This window comes from Dasypus novemcinctus, chromosome Y (genome assembly GCF_030445035.2).
Source record: "Dasypus novemcinctus isolate mDasNov1 chromosome Y, mDasNov1.1.hap2, whole genome shotgun sequence".
NCBI classification, from domain to species: Eukaryota; Metazoa; Chordata; class Mammalia; order Cingulata; family Dasypodidae; genus Dasypus; species Dasypus novemcinctus.
This window is the reverse complement of record NC_092216.1, coordinates 3,571,441-3,590,104: the sequence shown is the minus strand read 5'-3', so window position 1 is coordinate 3,590,104 and position 18,664 is coordinate 3,571,441. Positions and strand designations below refer to the sequence as shown.

The 18,664-nt window shown below is 40.5% G+C and overlaps 1 protein-coding gene across 2 annotated transcripts in view; it reads left to right on the top strand.

Annotated features, from left to right (window-relative positions):
- The window catches only part of LOC139436094 (cAMP-dependent protein kinase catalytic subunit PRKX-like), a 124,421-nt gene that overhangs the window by 84,794 nt on the left and 20,963 nt on the right, over window positions 1-18,664 (top strand). For both annotated transcript variants that reach the window (XM_071213487.1, XM_071213486.1), the window contains exons 5-8: window positions 1,919-2,014; window positions 6,644-6,701; window positions 11,674-11,751; window positions 15,689-15,837. In XM_071213487.1, coding sequence (XP_071069588.1) covers window positions 1,919-2,014; window positions 6,644-6,701; window positions 11,674-11,751; window positions 15,689-15,814 — 358 coding nt within the window. In that variant the 3' untranslated portion in view covers window positions 15,815-15,837. The remainder of the gene's footprint in view (window positions 1-1,918; window positions 2,015-6,643; window positions 6,702-11,673; window positions 11,752-15,688; window positions 15,838-18,664) is intronic.

Here is an 18,664-nt window from a genome sequence, read left to right as displayed (position 1 = left end):
AAAAAAGGCTCAGCCCAACTCTTAGGTTTCTCTAAGACCTTTGCTTGTCTCGATTTGTCTACCTCCACTTCTCCCCCTCCTTTCCCATTGACTTCTTTTTGCTCCCTTCCTCCCTCCCTCCCTTTATTTTTTTTTAAATGTTACATTAAAAAATATGAGGTCCCCATATACCCCCCCATCCCCCCCTCACCCCACTCCTCCCACGTCAGCAACTTCTTTCTTCATCATGGGACATTCATTGCGTTTGGTGAATACACTTTGGAGCACTGCTGCACCACGTGGATGATGGTTTACATTGTAGTTTACATTCTCCTCCAGTCCACCCAGTGGGCTATGGCATGACATACAGTGTCCATCAACTGTCCCTTCAGTACCACCCAGGACAACTCCAAGTCCTGAAAATGCCCCCAAATCATATCTCTTCTTCCCTCTGAGGGTAGCCTCAGAAACTCTCGTGGCCACTTTCTCCACATCAATGCTACATTTTCTTTGTACTTTTTTTCCTTCATTTAAAAACATGTTCTTCCTGCCTCTTCCAGCTTCTGGAAGGAATTCCTTGGCTTGTAGCTTGACTCCAGCCTGTTCCTCTACCCTCATCACCTTCTTCTGTATTTGTCTCCTCCTCTTCTGCCTCTTAGGAGGACACCTGCTCTGGAGTTAGGTCCCACCCCATAATCCTGGGTAAATTTATTCTTGAGATCCTTCCCGTAATGACATCTCCAAAGACCCTTTTTCCAAATAGTCTGCATTCACAGATTCCCAGAATTTCAGTGTGGGCATGTTTTTTTGGGAGGCCACCAATCAACTCACTCTTCTCTGTTGTTTTGTTTTTACACTTCAGGAAGCTGGACTTGGAATTACTGAGAGAATGCCTTTCTGCTTATTGAAATTTACGGTCATTCATGAGGATATCATTTGACATCTCCGTTTTCTAAGATCTTTCCATGGCTTCTGTCCCCAAATTAGAAACTCGAATTGTAAAGAAGCCTACTTAGAAGATAGGTTTTTGAGAGTATGCCTTTTCTTTGTGTAATATGAGAAAATATCAGAAGTGAAACTTGTACCTGGGATACATAGCTATGTAGTATATGTTTACTGGTTATCTTCTAGGTTTTCTTGGATTTATTTGGTCTTAGCGATTTCAAGTATGTTTCTTCTTCAACTTATTTCAGACTCTTGCTCTATTTAGGAAAGTTCTGCTGGTTTCTCCACCAAGTCTACTACCCTTTACCACTTGCTTTTACAGATCTCACTGCTATTTTCAGGACTCTACTTGAAAAAATGTCCATCTCTCCTCTCGACCAAGGGTCAGTAACCTTATTCTCTGAAATGCCAGTTAGCATTTTAAAATTTTCAGGCCATATGATCTCTGTCACAGCTATACAGCTCTGCCATCGTAAAACTGAACAGGCATGGTTGTGTGCCAATAAAACTTTATTTACAAAAACAAGCCATGGGCCAGATTTGCCAACCCCCAGACTAGATCTTGGCTCTCTAAAGGCATTACAAGCTAGAAACCAGCCCTGACTTTACTAACCCTACATAAATTCATCTATCAGGCAAGGCAAAGAGGCTCAAAGAAGCCTCAGTAAAATTTAGCAAGCATTTCCACTCCGTGTGTGATACACGGTTTTGAGACGGAGTGGAAGGCCCTCTAATAAGATTCCTTTCAAATCCTTGTTAGGCATGCTACCCAACGAGTCTTGCCTTCTTTTGGGGGACCTTTTTGGGGTCCGGTCCTTTTGGAACCATCTCTTTGCAGTGCATCTCGACTTCTGGATGGCTTCATTGTGTGAGAAAGGAGGGCCTGTGAAATAAATTACTTTCTTCCTATTTAAAGCAGGGATAGTCATCATGACAAAGGGATTTTTCCCCCTACTTGTTCTCCACTAAAAACCGGTATTTATTTTTCTCACAGGTTCCCTCCATTTTTCGATGACAACCCATTTGGCATTTATCAAAAAATCCTTGCAGCCAAAATAGATTTTCCCAGACACTTGGACTTCCAAGTAAAGTAAGTAAATCGCTTCCCTTGACATTGGGTGTGTTGATTTTTAAAGTATCTAAAATCACAGTAAAAGCATGTGTCAAGCAGGATATCATATTGCTTCGTTAAACGAGCTGGGCTTACACTATTTTGGACAGTAATCTTTTCCACAGAAAGGGGGAAAGGGGTTTAATTATCCTCCTTTAATGATACTTAATCTTTTAATAGCTCTTAACTATTTTCGTTGAGATAAATGATAGTAAAATTAGCAAATAAAACAGTTTCTTTTACTTTACGAGAAAGCGGTTTTGGTATTTGACCAGAATAACCTGCTTGTTTTGTCATTGGCAGAACTGTTGATGGCTTAGCAGTTTCTTTTTTCCTCTCCTCCTTAAATTACACTCATCCTTGAATTCTTTCTAATGTTAATATGTGGATTTATGAGTGTGTTTCATCCAGAACATTTGTACTGCTGATACTTTGGGCATACATTTCAGTGGATTTGTGGTAAAAGGAAGAGCAAAGGTCTTTTTAAAATAATAAATGAACGTTTCTGGAATGTTCTGAATATATGCTTAATCCAGTCACGTTTTAGCCATTTTGCACGTTATGAGTTGTGGTTTCTATTTGTTTCCCGGGATTTCCCAGATGAGTTGGTAGGTGAGTACCAGTCCATATTGACCACAGGATGGATGGAGTTAAATGGCTTTACTTGGAACTAAATTTTGGGAATGAGGGACTTGGGGAGATGTCTCCCCCTCTTTTTTTTTTTTTTTCTCATGCATCTCTTCTATTTTTTTTTGTCTTTATTTATTTTTTAATATTACATTCAAAAAATATGAGGTCCTCATATACTTAGGTCGCCTGCTTTAGGCTGATTCCAGTTGAGTTTCTTGGTGGTCAGGGTTTGTCCCCAGCAAGACCTCAGCCTGACCAGAAGATTCCGAATTTGTTTGGGTTTTTTTTTTTTGGCTAGTGCAGGTTTGACCTATAGTTGTGTTGGACATGCCAAGCAGGTTTTTAAAAGTTTTAGCAAGAGAAGAAGACTCGGTTGAAAAAAGAAATAAATCCAGAAGGGACGCCCTAGGCAATGGAAGGTAAGATGGTGGCTCTGAAGGGAGATATGCTCAAAATTAAATAACGCTGAAAAGAAATGAAAACTGCCCTACCATTCCCAACCGTGTCCCCAATCCCAGCCGAGTTGAGTGACGTTATTTCACGTGAACAGCAAAACCCTCTTAAACTCCAGTTACATATTTATCAAGAGTTGACCCTGTTTTGACTGGGTGAAAATCTACTTGCCCCCATGGGCAGGTCTGTCAGTTGACTCCCCTGTAAACTGGTGGGGGAAGTAAACTGTTAAACCACCTGCTATGGTTATAGCACTTAGCTGTCTCTAGGGAATTTGCTTCAAAGGAAGTAAGTATGGACTGTCTCTTGCATTCCCGCAGGGAACATCTTTACTTTGTAGACTCACGAAGCTGTTAGGCAGTTTGTAAGATCATTGTATTTATTCCTCTCTTTCTTGCGAGAATGACTTAAACTCTTTTGCAGAGAGAAGTTTTCCTCAGGAAGGGACTTTGCATAAATCCCGAGTCATTTATTCACTTACGTGAGGATTTCAAATCTTTTTTAAAAATTTAACTTTTGAACTGTTGTTTAACAGTAGAATTGTTATTTTAACAAATGAATTTTATTGATACGTATTAATAAAGCCTAAATCCATCCAAAGTGTACAATCGATGGTACTCACTGTAGTCACATATTTGTGCATTTATCACGTCAGTCATTTTTAGAGCATTTTCATTCTTCCAATAATAATAGTAAACAACTCATCATCACCTTTCGATCTCTGCTTCCCCTGCACTACATATCTCTTTTCTGTTTCTTCCTCTCTAGTATTGTTGTAGAATTTGAGAGAGGTTCAATTATTTGCGTATAGAAAGGCCAGGACTCAGGAATGATTTTGAGAAGGAATAATGGTTTATTGACAGCCAGCCGGACTCGGGAGCTTTCTGTTGCAAACCTGAGCCCCGGAACAAGACTTTCAAGTTTCTTTTATACAGAGAGGAAAGGCCAAATGGTCCTTTTGTTTCAGTTCTCAATAGGTTTGAATTAGCATATCTATCTCCCACATCCTAGGTAAGCTTTTAGCATGGACTTCATACTTTCTAGATAAGCGTTTAGCATTTGCATTTCCCCTGAATATTTAAAGTTTATAGAGTTTGCGTTGCTAAACTGTTTCCTGGGACTGGAGTCGTTGCCACGGTCACCAAGGGCAGGACTGCAGCCTCTTACCGTTCCACACCCACAAGTCAGGACAGACAGCTTAGGTTAAGGTTCTCTCTGAAGAGACAAAGAGCCTCCCACCCAGAGCCCACATCAGTATATTTGTATTTTGTATAAACAGACTTATATATGCAGTTTTACCCATATTCATGTTTTCCGTGAGGTTTCACCATATTATACAGTCCCGTGTTACATTTTTTAGCTTTCCTTCTACTAATATCACAGTAGACTTTTGATTCTCCATTTCTTAAGGTCCTATGTTGATTCATGAAACTTTGGCATTTGTGTCAAGTTGCTTCCTAAGCAAATGGCAGTGTAGGTTGAGATTGAGTTTCCTTAAATGAGTATATAAGATTGTAAGGGAATCAGATGCTTTGGATCTTGTTGCTGATTTCGACAAGCCACATCTATTTTTATTTTGTGTCTGAAAGTGGCTGGATGAGAGAGGAGCCATCCAGCACCAGGAGAGTAAATAAAACGTAGAATTTCCCCTGTGCTGCCAGATGGTTGCCCTCGACAGAAGCACCGTCTCTCTGCCTTGGATGCGTTTACTCATTGTCTGCCATATTGGTTTGCCTCTCTACCCTTTGCTTTCAGGACGAAGCTGATTGTGAGGATTTTTGCCAGGGCTTGATTTTTGTTTATAAGCAAGCCTTTGTTATAATCCTAGCAGATTCAGCTTCAAGCCTGTGTACTACTAGGGGCAGGCAGTGGTGTAAATAATCGAAAAAAATATTCATTGGGGAATGTTGAGAATATGGTGTTTTAGGATCTTGATGTTTTCAAAAGTTTTGATGTGTCAAAAATGACGGAGGTACGATGCAGCAGTGCTCCAAAACGTATTCACCAAATGCAATGAATGTGCCACAATGAAGAAAGAGGTTGTTGATGTGGGAGGAGTGGGGGGTGGGGAATGGGGATGTGAGAACCTCTTATATTTTTTTAATGTAACATTTCGTGTGACCTATGTATCTTTTTTAAAAAAGACAATTAAAAAAAAAAAGAAAATATAGTTTTAAAAAATGATGGAAGGGGAGCAGATGTGGCTTGAGCGGTTGAGCTCCCGCCTGCCACATGGGAGGTCCCAGATTGAGTGCCCGGTGCCTCCTGAAAGAAGAAAAACAAACAAAAAGCTAGAAAATGAAAAAACCAACTCAGGGCAGTTGATGGGGCTCAGTGGTTGAATGCCGGCTACCCACCTAGGAGGTCCTGGGTTCCATTCCTGGAACCTCAAAAAAAAAAAAAAAAAAAAGATAGAGGCACTCAGGTACTAGAAAGGTATATAATTTTTCAGTACTCTTGTCTTTCCTAGTCTGCTCAAAAGGATTTCCTTCTCTAGAGGGAGCCAGAATCCCAGCCTTCGATGAGCTCATGCTCTGTGTTTTTCACGGAGAGACAGAGGGGCGATTCATTTCAACAGGTCTCTCTTACGAGCTTAGCTGGCATAGCATTGGAAACTCTGTGGGCAGAGCTGGTGTTTGCCGGAGGTTCAGATCTTTAGGAACCTGGCGTGGCCTGAGAGACCCTGGACTTGAGGTCACCAGCTCACCTGCGCCTTCCCTGCTGCTACCCTCCTCTTATACTGAGGCATATTTTATACCCGGGAAACTCAGAACCTGAAAGTTGGGCCAGGAGAATTTGACCAACCTGGGGAATTTCAATATATGTTTAGAATATCTGGATCTTAATTCTACATAATATGTCACACATATGCACACACATGCATTTTATACTTTCACTTGATTCCCTGTGTATTTCATTCCCATCCGTTTTAACCTTAGAACCAGCCCGTCTTCTGGAGCTCTGAACCCTGTTTTGAACTTCCCATCCTAATAGATTGTGATCTTCTGACCTGTTCTGTTATTGAAATAGAAGATCTACTGTGAGAGTCGTAATCATTTGTGTGCTCATGGAAAATGAGCATTTTTAGAACAATAACCACATAAATAAGTAGACCCACAGGGCTTAGCATGGCTATGTATTTTGATAAAAACAGATGTCTTCAATTTTGCAGGGTCAGTCTGGCAGGTATATTTATTTTAAGCACCTCAGCCCTCGAGGCATGCACGTGTTTTCTCATGCTCAGATTCAAAACCTGAGTTTTTTTTATTTTGCAAAGATATAATCAACCCTTTCTCTTAGCTCAAGCAAGGTATGCAAGCATCCTAGCATTTCATAAATTATTTGAGAACTGGTAATCATATGAGACAAGTTCTAGGATATGTTTTGCCAAAATAAAACTTGAACTGACGTCCAAATGCGGATGTTGCCGTGGGTAGTTTTTTTTTTAAAATCTCTTGCCGTGTTGTGTTTGCTTGGATTGATAACAAGATGTGCATACTTTTTTTGTCTCCTTCCCGCAAATAGAGACCTCATTAAGAAACTGCTTGTTGTCGACAGAACACGGCGATTAGGAAGCATGAAGGTGAGCATTTGATTTCATCTCTGCTAACTGGTATCCAATGGAAGTTTTCATCATTTGAGATCATCAGTTTATATTTATAAATAATAAGCAAAAGCACAGAGGCAATGGTTCATGGTTGATCAAGTGCTAAGTCTGGAATAATGGGCATACACAATCAAACAGCGTCTATATCTACCTCCACTTCCTCCAAAGAAGCACATGACTCAACATCCATTTATAGTTTTTAGTCCTTACTTCCTCCCTCTCTCCTCTTTCCCCCTTCCCTCCTTCTTTCTTCCCTCCCTCCTTCCCATTTTAGTGAGATATAGTTCACCGATTTAAATAATACAATTCAGGGATATATTCATAGATACATGTAGTCATTGCCACAGTCAAATTTAGAACATTTTCCTAATTCCAAAAAGAAACCCCTTACTTTTTAACAGTCACTCCATTTATCCATCTTCCCCGGCTCCTGGCAACCACTCATCTGCTTTCTCTATTTATACTTTTGCCTGTTCTGGACATTTCATATAAAATAGACTCTTATAATATGTGGTATTTTTATGTCTGGCTTAATTTACTCAGGATCATGTCTTCAGGGTTCATCTATATTGTCACATGATTCAGAACTTCATATTTTTCATGCTGAGTACTATTCCATTGCACAGACATACCTCATTTTGTTGATCCTCTCATCTGTTGATGGACACTTGGCTTGTTTCTGCCGTTTGGCTGTTGTGAATAAAGCTGCTGTGCCATTTGTGTATACATATTTTTGTGCGTTAGTCATCATTTTCAAAGTTGAACATCATTTATAAGTTTCACAAACTTTTCATGTGGAGGGGAATATATAAGTTGCTCCTTAAATGTAGGACATCTTATCTGACTCTTTCAGTTCTGGTTGAACAACTCTGAATTTGAGAGAATTCATGGAGTTATTGTTTGCTATTCTAATTCTGGATGACCATGGAGGGACTTAACCATTTGCATTGGCCCTCTAGATAGTTGTCTTGAGAGACATAGAAACCAGTGCCAAGATAGGAATCCTCTGTTTACCTGATCAACCCTCCATCCTTCATGTCATCTACAGAAGTGGGTTAATACCTTCAGGTCTATAAGAAGGAGCCTCCAAGCTGAACTCTTAACTATCGTCAGTGGAGGAAGAAAATCTACAACATAGATTAATTTTTCATAAAATGTTGACATTTTATGAAATGATTTCTTAAGCTCACAGGTGGACTTCAAGGAACTAGTGTGTTGGAATTGCTCGCCATCTTGTTTTTTCACATTGACCGATTAGAAATGGTGTCATCAGTAAGAGCCATTGGAGAATGTCTCTATCTTGTAACTGTGGTAATATGTCAGTGTCGATTGTGACGGCATAGCCTAAGACCAAAAATTCCAACCCCCTCCCCTCAGCCTTTCTTTTATTAAAAAAAACAAAAATAGACTTTATTTTTTAGAACAGTTTTGGATTTACAGAAAAACTGAGAAGTTAGTACTTAGAGTTCCACATACTCCATGCCCAGCTTCCCATATTATGTACATCTTATGGTGCATTAGTTCTAAAGAATGCACTAATACGTTACTATTAAGTCAAATCACAGACTTTATTCATATTTCCTTAGTTTTTCCACAATGTCCTTTCTGTGCCCTGAATCCCATATCACTTTGAGCCATCATGTCTCTAATCTTCTCTGGGTTGTGACAGTTTCTTAGACTTTTCTTGTTTTTGATGACCTTTAGAGTTTTGTGGAATACTGCTTAGGTAGTTTGTAGGATGCCCCTCTACTGGAATATATCTAATATTTTTCGCATGATTAGAATGGGGTTGTGGGTTTTGGGGGAGGAACTTTACTTTTTTACCACCTCAAATGAAGAAGCCAAAACCTACAGTGATTAAAAAAACTCCATTTTCCCTGCTTCTCTCTGTGCCTGACGTGCTGTAGCAGCAACCTAATTTGTTAGCAGGATTTTTTTTTTTTTGGTAAGCTGCCTTTTTCATTTGCTCATTTGTCTCATCTACAGGAACAAAAAAAAAATGCCTTCTTTCCCGCACACATTTTGCCAGAAAGTTAATGGCGAGACGTACTGTCTGCCAAACAAGATCTTGGAGCCCATCGTTAGGCCTAAGAGTAATGCTTGCCTCTTCCAGTTCTAGGCATCTGCTTCCTGTATTAGATCTATAAAAATGGAGATCAGTGACCATTAAATCGTCAAACAGTTTAAACATTTATCACTCGTTATCCTGGTGATTAGCAGCCAAATGGAAGTCAAGAAGGCTGGCCGATGTGTTACCTGCTCCCAGTGGTACACGGTGCAACCATTTGGGAAGACCCTCTCATCTTTGACCACCTTGAGGGGTGGAAGTGGGAAACATCCCTCTGATTGGGGATTTACAGGGCCATTGGCTCAGAGATTGGATAGCGAGTGTCCAGACCTTCCATCCAGCTCTATCTAGTTTTGTCCTCACCGCTTCCTCCATATGAATGGACAGATCCCATGTAATCCCATTTAATGAGCAAAGGCTGTGAGAAGATGGAGATGCCTCATACGCAGGGTCAGCCGGAGTAGGCTAATCAGTCGCCAGGTACCCCAGGATGGAGAAGACCATGCTTTCCCCATCAAGGGCCTCTGGAAGAACTTCACAAATGTACTGGAGATTGACAGAAAGAGCTCAAGAAACCAATGACTGAAAGGAAAATGTGTTCGTGAGTTGGAGATGTCCAGTGTAGGTGCAGGATGGATGGCGCCTTGTTCTATAGCCAAGGCTTTGGCCAGCTCTTTCTCATGCTGAACTCCTCCCAGTTCAGGGAGTATCCCAACCTTCTGGGGCAGTTGTTGGAGCTTACCAAGCATCTCCACCAACGTCACTCCCCATCACTTTATTTCTGGGGACAGCAGCCCCCCGATTTCTCTCCACCCTGCCTTCCTCCTCTTAAGATTCTCTGGTCTTCATGAAAAACCCTCGCCTTGGCCATGTTGGGTTCATCTCTCTGCCATATGACCTTCACCATCACAACACACTGCTCTTCACCATGATAATTCTCCACGTGGAGTGTTTTCCTTTTCCTTCTGAAAGCATCCTCATTCTATTTAGTTATCCCAGCCTACGTGAAGGCCATCCACCACACTCGGAAAGTTTCTAGCACTGAAGTTCTCGTCCACATATTTACCTTGGTATCTGAACTAGAGTTTTAGATACTTATTTGTATTTGACTTCTCTTAACACCTCTCAAGGCAGCCCTCAGTAGGGATTTATTGTTTGACTTAGAGGTGGATAGAAAATATTTTCCCAATAGGAAAAAGGAGTTGTCCAAATAAGAGGACTAGAAAAATAGCCTGGGAAAAAAGTTGACATCACTATTTCTTTCCTTTTTGAGATCTGGTAATTCACAGTGTGAGTAGATAGATAGATAGATAGATAGATAGATAGATAGATAGATAGATAGATGATAGACAGAAATCAGACACATAAAAAGAGGATAAAAAATTAAAACCTTAAAAAATGAAGTGATGCATACTTTTTAAAAAACTTAATGTTGAATTCAGATGTGTTGGATCCTGTTTCACAGAGTTTATATGTTTATGACCTCTTCCTCCCATATTGCATTGAAATATGTAAATATTTTAAATAGAGTATAAGTTAGTTAGAGACAGGATGTGGGTTGAGAAGGGGGGCTGATGCTGAATGTATGTAGAATGTTTACTAAGGTTAGTTGTAAATACATGGAAATGGATAGAGTTGATGGTAACATAATGAGTTTAATTAATATTGCTGATTTATAAATGTATTTGTGGCTGAAAGGGGTAATCTAGGGAAGTTAATGTTAATTGAAAGACAGAAGATAATCTAGGTATTGTATAATAAAATGATATTGGTGGTAGATGAGGATTGTGGTTAATACAAATATAAGAATCTTCCTCTGTTACAAGGTGGTTGTGGTACGTGGGAAAATACAACTAATATAACTTATAGACTATAGAAAGCAGTAATATTTTTGTAACGAAGGCAAAGGTACGATTTCAGTGCTAAAAGTCAACAAAAAAGAATATGGGATTTAATTTTATGAGATGTGAATATGATCAAGCATTTTCTTTCTTCATTAATGAGGAAATTCATCTTTCTGAACACTAGAGAAACAATTTTGTCTCGAGGATTAAATAAGATAAGTGTACCTAGAGAAGATTTTTAAAAAGGAATGCTTCCATAATTTGTTAAGCTCCCTTTTATCTGTTATTTTCTTTTTTGAGGTCAAAATAAAGTTTTAAAAAACATGGTGCAAGTGCAGTAAAAAGGGAAAAGGGTGCCGTGGAAGGCGACACACTCTGGGGGGATTTCAGAAGGCAGGAAGCAGAGGTTTTCTGCCAGCTGGTCCCAGCGCCATATTTGATATTAAAGTAGACAGACTTGCCTGAGTTCTGAGGAGTGGGAGCAGGATGGCAGCTACAGCAACAGAGCAAATGATGTAATTCTCTCTATCGTGGAACCAGTTCCCCCTGGAGAGGGCAAGACCCTGCACAATCAAGAGTGTCAAAGGGTGCGTGCCCGACCTGCCACCAGGGGACGTGATACAGCAGGGAGGCAGCGTGCCAAGAAGCCTGAAGCCATCACAGTCAGTTAACTGAGGGAGGGTAGTAATGCCAAATTAAATTGTTGGAGGAGAACGACGGACAGACTCAGAAACGACCGTGTGTCTACCTTTATGTCCAGAAGCAGAATTGAATTGACATGTCATTCTTTGACCCAAAGCAGGGTGCCCATGAGAGCAATCACTGAATTTGTTTCCTCTCTGAAGGAAAGCAAATGAAACACAGAGGGCTACATTTATAGTTGACCATTCGTGGCTCATGCTCCAGGGATGACAGATATTCAAAATAAAGCAAATTATTTTGTTTTTGTCGTCGATAGTGTAGATATGTCTTCGGAATATATTCTTTCCTGCCCTGTCAAAATTCTATATACTGAGCATACGTGTTTCTTTTGAAGAATGGAGCAGATGACGTGAAGCGCCACCGGTGGTTCCGGTCTGTGGACTGGGGGTCTGTCCCGCAGAGAAAATTGAAGGTACAACATACGTGAATGGATGACTGATTCTGTGACTCATTTTTTTTTTGGGGGGGTGGGGTTCAATAAAATTGAATTGTGCAATTCAACCAGTAATCTCAAATTGTTACCAAGCCAAGTTCTTTATGGCTATCTGAGAGCTAAAGCACCTGGGGTAACGATTAAGAGCCCCAAGTTTTGCAGTCGGACATTTTGAGTCATTTCTCCATCCCTTACTAACTCTGGGATCGTGAAACAGTAAATGGGATAATGCACGTAAGGCATTTGTCTGGCACTTGCAGTAATTGTTGGGTGATGCTGATAAAGGGTAGATGGGGAATGCTTTTGTTGGGCAAAATATAATATATATTTTGACAGGTGATCTCCAGAGCCTGCACTGTAGAGTCAAATGGTGAGCCATTAAAACTGCTGATGCATTCTAATAATAATTACCTTTAATAATTAATTTAATAATTATTCTCTACCCCGGAATAATTGAATCAGAGACTCTGGGGATGGAAGCTAGGATGAGCCCTTCATTTTTCTTCAAGAGTTTAACTTTCAAACATATTATAGTATTAAATTGAATTATAGTGACCAGATGTATGTCAAGCAGTTGAGCACCTGCTTCCCACATTCAACATTCTGGGTTTGATCTCTGATACTTCCTAAAAAACAGATGAGAATAACAAAACAAAACAAATGAGAAAACCAACTCAGGGCAGCTAATGTAGCTCAGTGGTTGAGCACCAGCTTCCCACTCGGAGGTCCTGAGTTCAATCCCTGCCCCCGGTACCTCAAAAAAAATTGTATTTTATATTTTAAAAAGTAATTGATTAGGTAACATATATTCACATTGTCCATAAAGGTATACTTTGATAAATCTCGCTCCCCTTTTGCTCTGTCCTCTCCCTGCTCCCCTGCCCCCGGTACCTCAAAAAAATAAAATTGTATTTTATATTTAAAAAAGTAATTGATTAGGTAACATACATTCACGTTGTCCATAAAGGTTTACTTTGACAAATCTTGCTCCCCTTTTGCTCTGTCTTCTCCCTGCCCCTCATAAATAACTACTTTTCTGAGATTTTTCTGTATATCCCTGTCATTTCTTTATGCAAATACAACCACATAAGAATAAAGATACTTTTTAATTTTTAAAATTTAATTGCCCTTTTTTTTTAAAGATACATAGATCACAAAAAATATTACATTAAAAAAAATAAGAGATTCTCATATACCCCACACCCCACCTCACTCCTCTCACATCAACAACCTCTTTCATCATTGTGGCACATTCATTGCATTTGATGAATACATTTTGGAGCACTGCTGCACTGCATAGATTATAGTTTACCTTGTAGTTGACACTCTCCCCCAGTCCATTCAGTGGGTTAAGGCAGGATATATAATGTCCAGCACCTGTCGCTGCAGTATCATTCAGGACAACTCCAAGTCCCCAAAATGCCCCCACATCACATCTCTTACTTCTCCCTGCCCTCAGCGACTACTGTGGCCACTGTCTCCACATCAATGCTACAATTTCTTTAATTGCTAGAGTCAAAACAGTTCTATAGTTGAATACCAGTAAGTCCACTGTAATCCATGTCTTAATCCTCCATCCTGTGGCCCCTGGGATGGTGATGTCCTCTCCATCTCTATATTGAGAGGGCGCTTAGATCCCACATGGATGATGGATGGGATTCTCCTGCTTGGAGTTGTGGGCACTCTCAGTTCCGTGGTGTGGTGGTTGACCATCCTCACCCTCCTGTTAGTTCTTATTTCCTCCACTTTCTTAACACAAGACATAGAATAGTACAGCATTCTCTTCTTTCTTTTTTTTTCACTCAACTATGTAACTTTCCTACCTAATAATCTAGAGAATTCACTCATCCTTTTTGAACTACATGAGTACCCCCTTAGGACTGCTGTGTAGTTCCTTAACTTAGACCTCTACATAGGACACTTGTTTCCAGTCTTTTGCTAGAACACATAATCTAGTACATGTCATTTGTGTGAAGATAAATTTCCAGAAACGAGATGGTTAGGCCAAAAGACAAATGTATTAGAATTTTTAAATTTAGAAACATTATGCATGTTACGTATTGTAACTTCTTATAAAGTTCATCAGAGAATTCTTTTTTCTTTTTTTAAATTTTTATTAAAGTTAATAGAGCACATAGAACGTTACATTTAAAAAAAACATGAGGTTCCCACATAAAGCACACCCCACCACCCTACTCCCATCATTTTTGTAAAATGTATTTCTTTGAAGATACATACATCACAAAAAAGGTTACATTATAAAAAACATAAGAGGTTCCCGTATATCCCCAATCCCCCCACCCCACTTCTCCCACACCAACAGCCTCCGCCATCATTGTGGCACACTCATCGCACTCGGCAGACACATTCTGGGGCACTGCTGCACCACGTGGAGAATAGTTTACTCCGTAGTTCACACTCTCCCCTGGTACATTCAGTGGATTATGGCAGGCTAAGATGCTGCACTAGAGCCATTGGCTAGGCTCGAAGAAGCTTCTGGAAGCCTGGAGCCACTTTTCTTCTGTTCAACTGATGGTTGCCTGACTTATAGAATTAGGTCAGTTATTGGGTGGAAGCATTAAAGAAAGAAAGAAAAGATGCTATTAAAGTTATTCTATTTTAAATGCTTCTTTTATTGTTTGGAAGTATATGAAATCTTTTATGGAACCAAGATAAGATCTTTTCATATGTGAAACTTGGCCCATTTTCTGATGGAAGATATATGGAGTGAGAAAGTAGTGACTTCCCTGCCGTGATGTATTTGAGTGGTAACCAGATGAGAGCGCCCTTTGCCGTAAGAGTCATCGCATTTCTGAGACGATGAGACATGAGTTCGTCGTGTCCCCTCCACAGTGTTTGCACTTTGCTGCACACGCAGTAATAGCTCATTGACCGTATCAGAGTAGTGACAGATTTATTTTTGACAAGTGTTTTTTCCATTTAAACTTGAGTGCTTTCTGTGTTGACACAGAAGTAAAAGAATGTTCCTTTGGTAATCCGTTTGATGGAGTCCTCAGGGTTTTCCAGCTGCGTTTCCTTTGGTCTCTGCTTCCGAGGAACACATCTGCCAGTTCTTCTTCATGAAACAAGACCCTGCAGGTCTAGAGAGAGGCATGTTGCTCTTGACACACACAGAAGGGTCTTGAGAAAGCGTTAACAATTTCATAGAATTATGGAGGGTTAGCTGGTATCTGTGCAAATTACAGAATCTTTGAGTTGGACGTGGCTGGGGGATGAATCTAGTCCAGGGGTCAGGAAGCAACAGCCAGTGGACCAAATCCAGCCCATCATCTCTTTGTAAACAGAGTTTTATTGGCACACAGCCATGCCCGTTCATTGACACATGGAATGTGGCAGCGTTAGGCTACCGGGGCAGAATTTGAGTAGCTTCAACCGATACCAACCTGTTGGTATTGATTTGGCTCCTACAAAACTTAAATACTTTTACCCTCTGTCTTTTATGGGAAACTACCTCCTGCTCCAAACCAATAGCCTGTTTTATTGGTAGAAGATTGAGCCCAGGCATCGGCTATGAAAACCTGAATCCATTGCTTTTTCCATCTTCACGGTGTTTTCCAAAGCCTGGCTTTTAGATGACTTCCATCAGCACATCCCCACCCTAGACTGTGAGAATCTGCATTTAACAAGCACTAGGAGTGATTCTCATTCTGGAATTTAGGAAGCAAGCACCACATACCTTGTTTTAATCGCACGAGCGCCCGTCCGTCCGAACGTTGGATAATCTCACTCAGGAGCAGTATCTTCAAGCTAGCAACTTTGGCAGGAAGGAAAGCAGATTGTGATTTTTCCCCTCCCCCAAATCATTTCCATTTTCCTGTAAAATTACCTGCTTAATGCTAAAGGGTGCTCCTTTCCTTGCTAACCGTGGCTTTCCGTTCTGGCCAATCGACACCAGCCGCCCATCGTGCCCAAAATCTCCAACGATTGCGATACCTCAAACTTCGAATCTTATCCCGACGACGGCTGGGATAAGATTTCTCCCGTGCCACCGAAGGATCTGGAAATCTTCAAGAACTTCTGAGTCCAGGGATCCACATCTGTCAGGTAGGTCTTTATTCTTAGTAATTAGAAAAGGGGGGGGGTTGTAACTACCTCCACGTTCAAGAAGATTCTGAGGTTACCAAACAGGACTTATGGGCACAAGGGATGGAGCGAAGCGAAACAGAGCCTTTCCAAGTATCAGGATAATCAATGCCCCACTGTGTGTCATTTACGTTGCCACAGCATTACCTCCAATTTCTCAGTGTCCCTCAGACCTGCTGGGTGAAAATCTGCATGTTTACAGAAGATCCCCAGATAATTTGTGAGCACAGAGACATTTGAGAAGCAAGTTTCTTGGACTTCCTATCCTAAAAACTCTGGGAGCCAGGCTTCCTTTCTTTCCATACTTTATACTGTGAGAACGACTTTTGAGTCCCTTTAGGTTAAAAGAAAAATAGAATACTTCATACGGAATCCACTAAAATTAATGTGAGATATTTGAAAAAAAAAAATAACTGAGTCTTATTTCCTTAAGCCTTTGTTGGTCTGTTTTTCTTACAAATATAGGTAGGAAAAATCTTGTAGTTACTGCCCAATTCCAAATTACTCCTTTATGCCATGTAAATCAGGTCGTTGTTCCTATCATATCCAAGTAAGAACAATATCACGTGAAGAAAGAAAATCAAAATATCACCAAAGGTATTTCTAGTCATTGGCTTATCTCGTTTCTCCTATTTTTATTTTCCCAGTGGTGGTGATGAGTGAAAAAGGTAAATTGTCTAATCAATACCATTTGCAGTACACAGGATGGCTAGTTCCTCAGAGGGAGGGACCCACCTGCTCAGAGAGGTTGAAAGTATCTGCTTCCATTTCCATGGAATTACAGGGAAGACAACTGGACTGAAATAACGGGGAAAAAACAAGGAAACAGATGGCTCTGTTCATGTGAAAATAATGTGTCTGCTTGGCATATTTTTATCACCCGATACATATTATTCCCTTTTTTTATTTTAACCAGATTATCTTCAAATAAAGAAGGGCCCAATTTAGCTTTATTAGCTTGCTCAAAGCTAATGAATGCCAATTACGGGTTTTAGAAATCACTGGATCTGTTTAAATTTTTTTTTTAATTCAGTAGCTGAGATTTTATCTGATTTATCCAGAACGTTTTATGGCTTGGTTTTAATCCATTCAGTCTTTTAAAAGACCTTGTTTTTATAATGAAGAAATCTTATTTGATAAGCCAAAAAAACTGAGCCTTTCTCTAATTTAGTACTGCTAAAGTATGAAATTTAAAGAAATGAAATGCCCTCCATGCAGTGAATTTTGCTTTATACCCAATGAACGGTTTTATTCTGTTACATCGCCAGGTGCCCCAGTTATTTGGTAATGGGGGCCGCAGAGAAGAATAACCTTTTCAAGTGTAGTGTATATATATATATATTGCTGAGAAAATGTAAATAAAGAGAATTTTCACAAGTAGAATCATTTTAAGTATACTTTGATTGGCTGGTAGTAGGGGCATTTTTAGAAAGAACTCCTTGGTAAATTTTTGCAACTCAGTAGATCCTTTCCTGACCACATTGCTTTCTCTTGACTCAACAAATTCGGATTTCTCTCTCTCCTTTTCAAAGCCAGACACATTCGTCTATCTTGGTAACTTGACGAAAGACAGTTTGAACGTAAGCAAAAGAAAGTCTTGTCTGTACCTGCCCCTGGTGTTTTCAGGGAAAGGTGATTCTCTGTGACGATTCCTTTCGAGAAAATATTTCTTCACGCACGTAAACGGGGGATTCTTAACAAGGTATCCATGAGTTTGAATTGTAATTAAAAAAAAAAACTGTTCTTATGGGCACGTGTTGGTAAGGGTGTGATCTAGTTATTCAGTAATACACAGTAGAGTGTGGGCTTCGTAAGGGGTCCATGGTTTTCACCTGACTGGCAAAGGGATCTGTGGAAGGATAAAGGTTAAAAACCCCTGCCCTAAATCTTCTCCCATAGATAGTTAAGCTTTGCAACTGCCTTCAGGAGCTGATTATTAAGTGGACGCGTTAACCATGCTTCATCTTTCTTTGAATTTCCCTTTGTGATATTCAGTATCGGGGAGGGAGGCAGTGAGGAGAGAGGTCAAGGAAAGCCCAATTCATTTTTTTATTCGTGAAATGTTTCCTGCCTTCTAACTCTGAAACAGGGATCCCGTTTTGTTTGTTCCGTTACTCTCCTTCCTTAGAAAGGATGAGGCTGGGATAATTCGATGGATGAGGTATTCATTCAATAGCATTTAAAACCTGCCTTCAGAGTACCACCCAGGGGAGCTGATGTGGCTCAGTGGTTGAGCACTGGCTTCCCACATTCAAGATCCGGGGTTCAGTCCCCAGCCCTGGTACCTCAAAAACAAGCAAGGGAAGCAGATGTGGCTCAACTGATAGAGCGTCCGTCTACCACATGGGAGGTCCAGGGTTCAAACCCAGGGCGTCTTGACCCGTGTGGAGCTGACCCATGCACAGTGCTGATGTGTGCAAGGAGTGCCCTGCCACGCAGGGGTGTCCCCCGTGTAGGGGAGCCCCACGCCCCACAAGGAGAGCTGCCCCGCGTGAAAAAAAAGCGCAGCCTACTGAGGAGTGGTGCTGCACACACGGAGAGCTGACACAGCAAGATGACACTACAGAAAGAGACACAGATTCCAGGTACCGCTGACAAGAATCCAAGTGGACACAGAAGAGCACAACAAATGGACACAGAGAGCAGACAACAGGGGAGGGAAGGAGAGAAATAAAAAGTTTAATTTCTTTTAAAAAAGTAACTATTCGGATTGTCCTGTTAGGTACATCCCCTTAGAATTTGGATTTGTAGATCTGTACAATAAGAATCACAAAGAAAATTTTGGTTT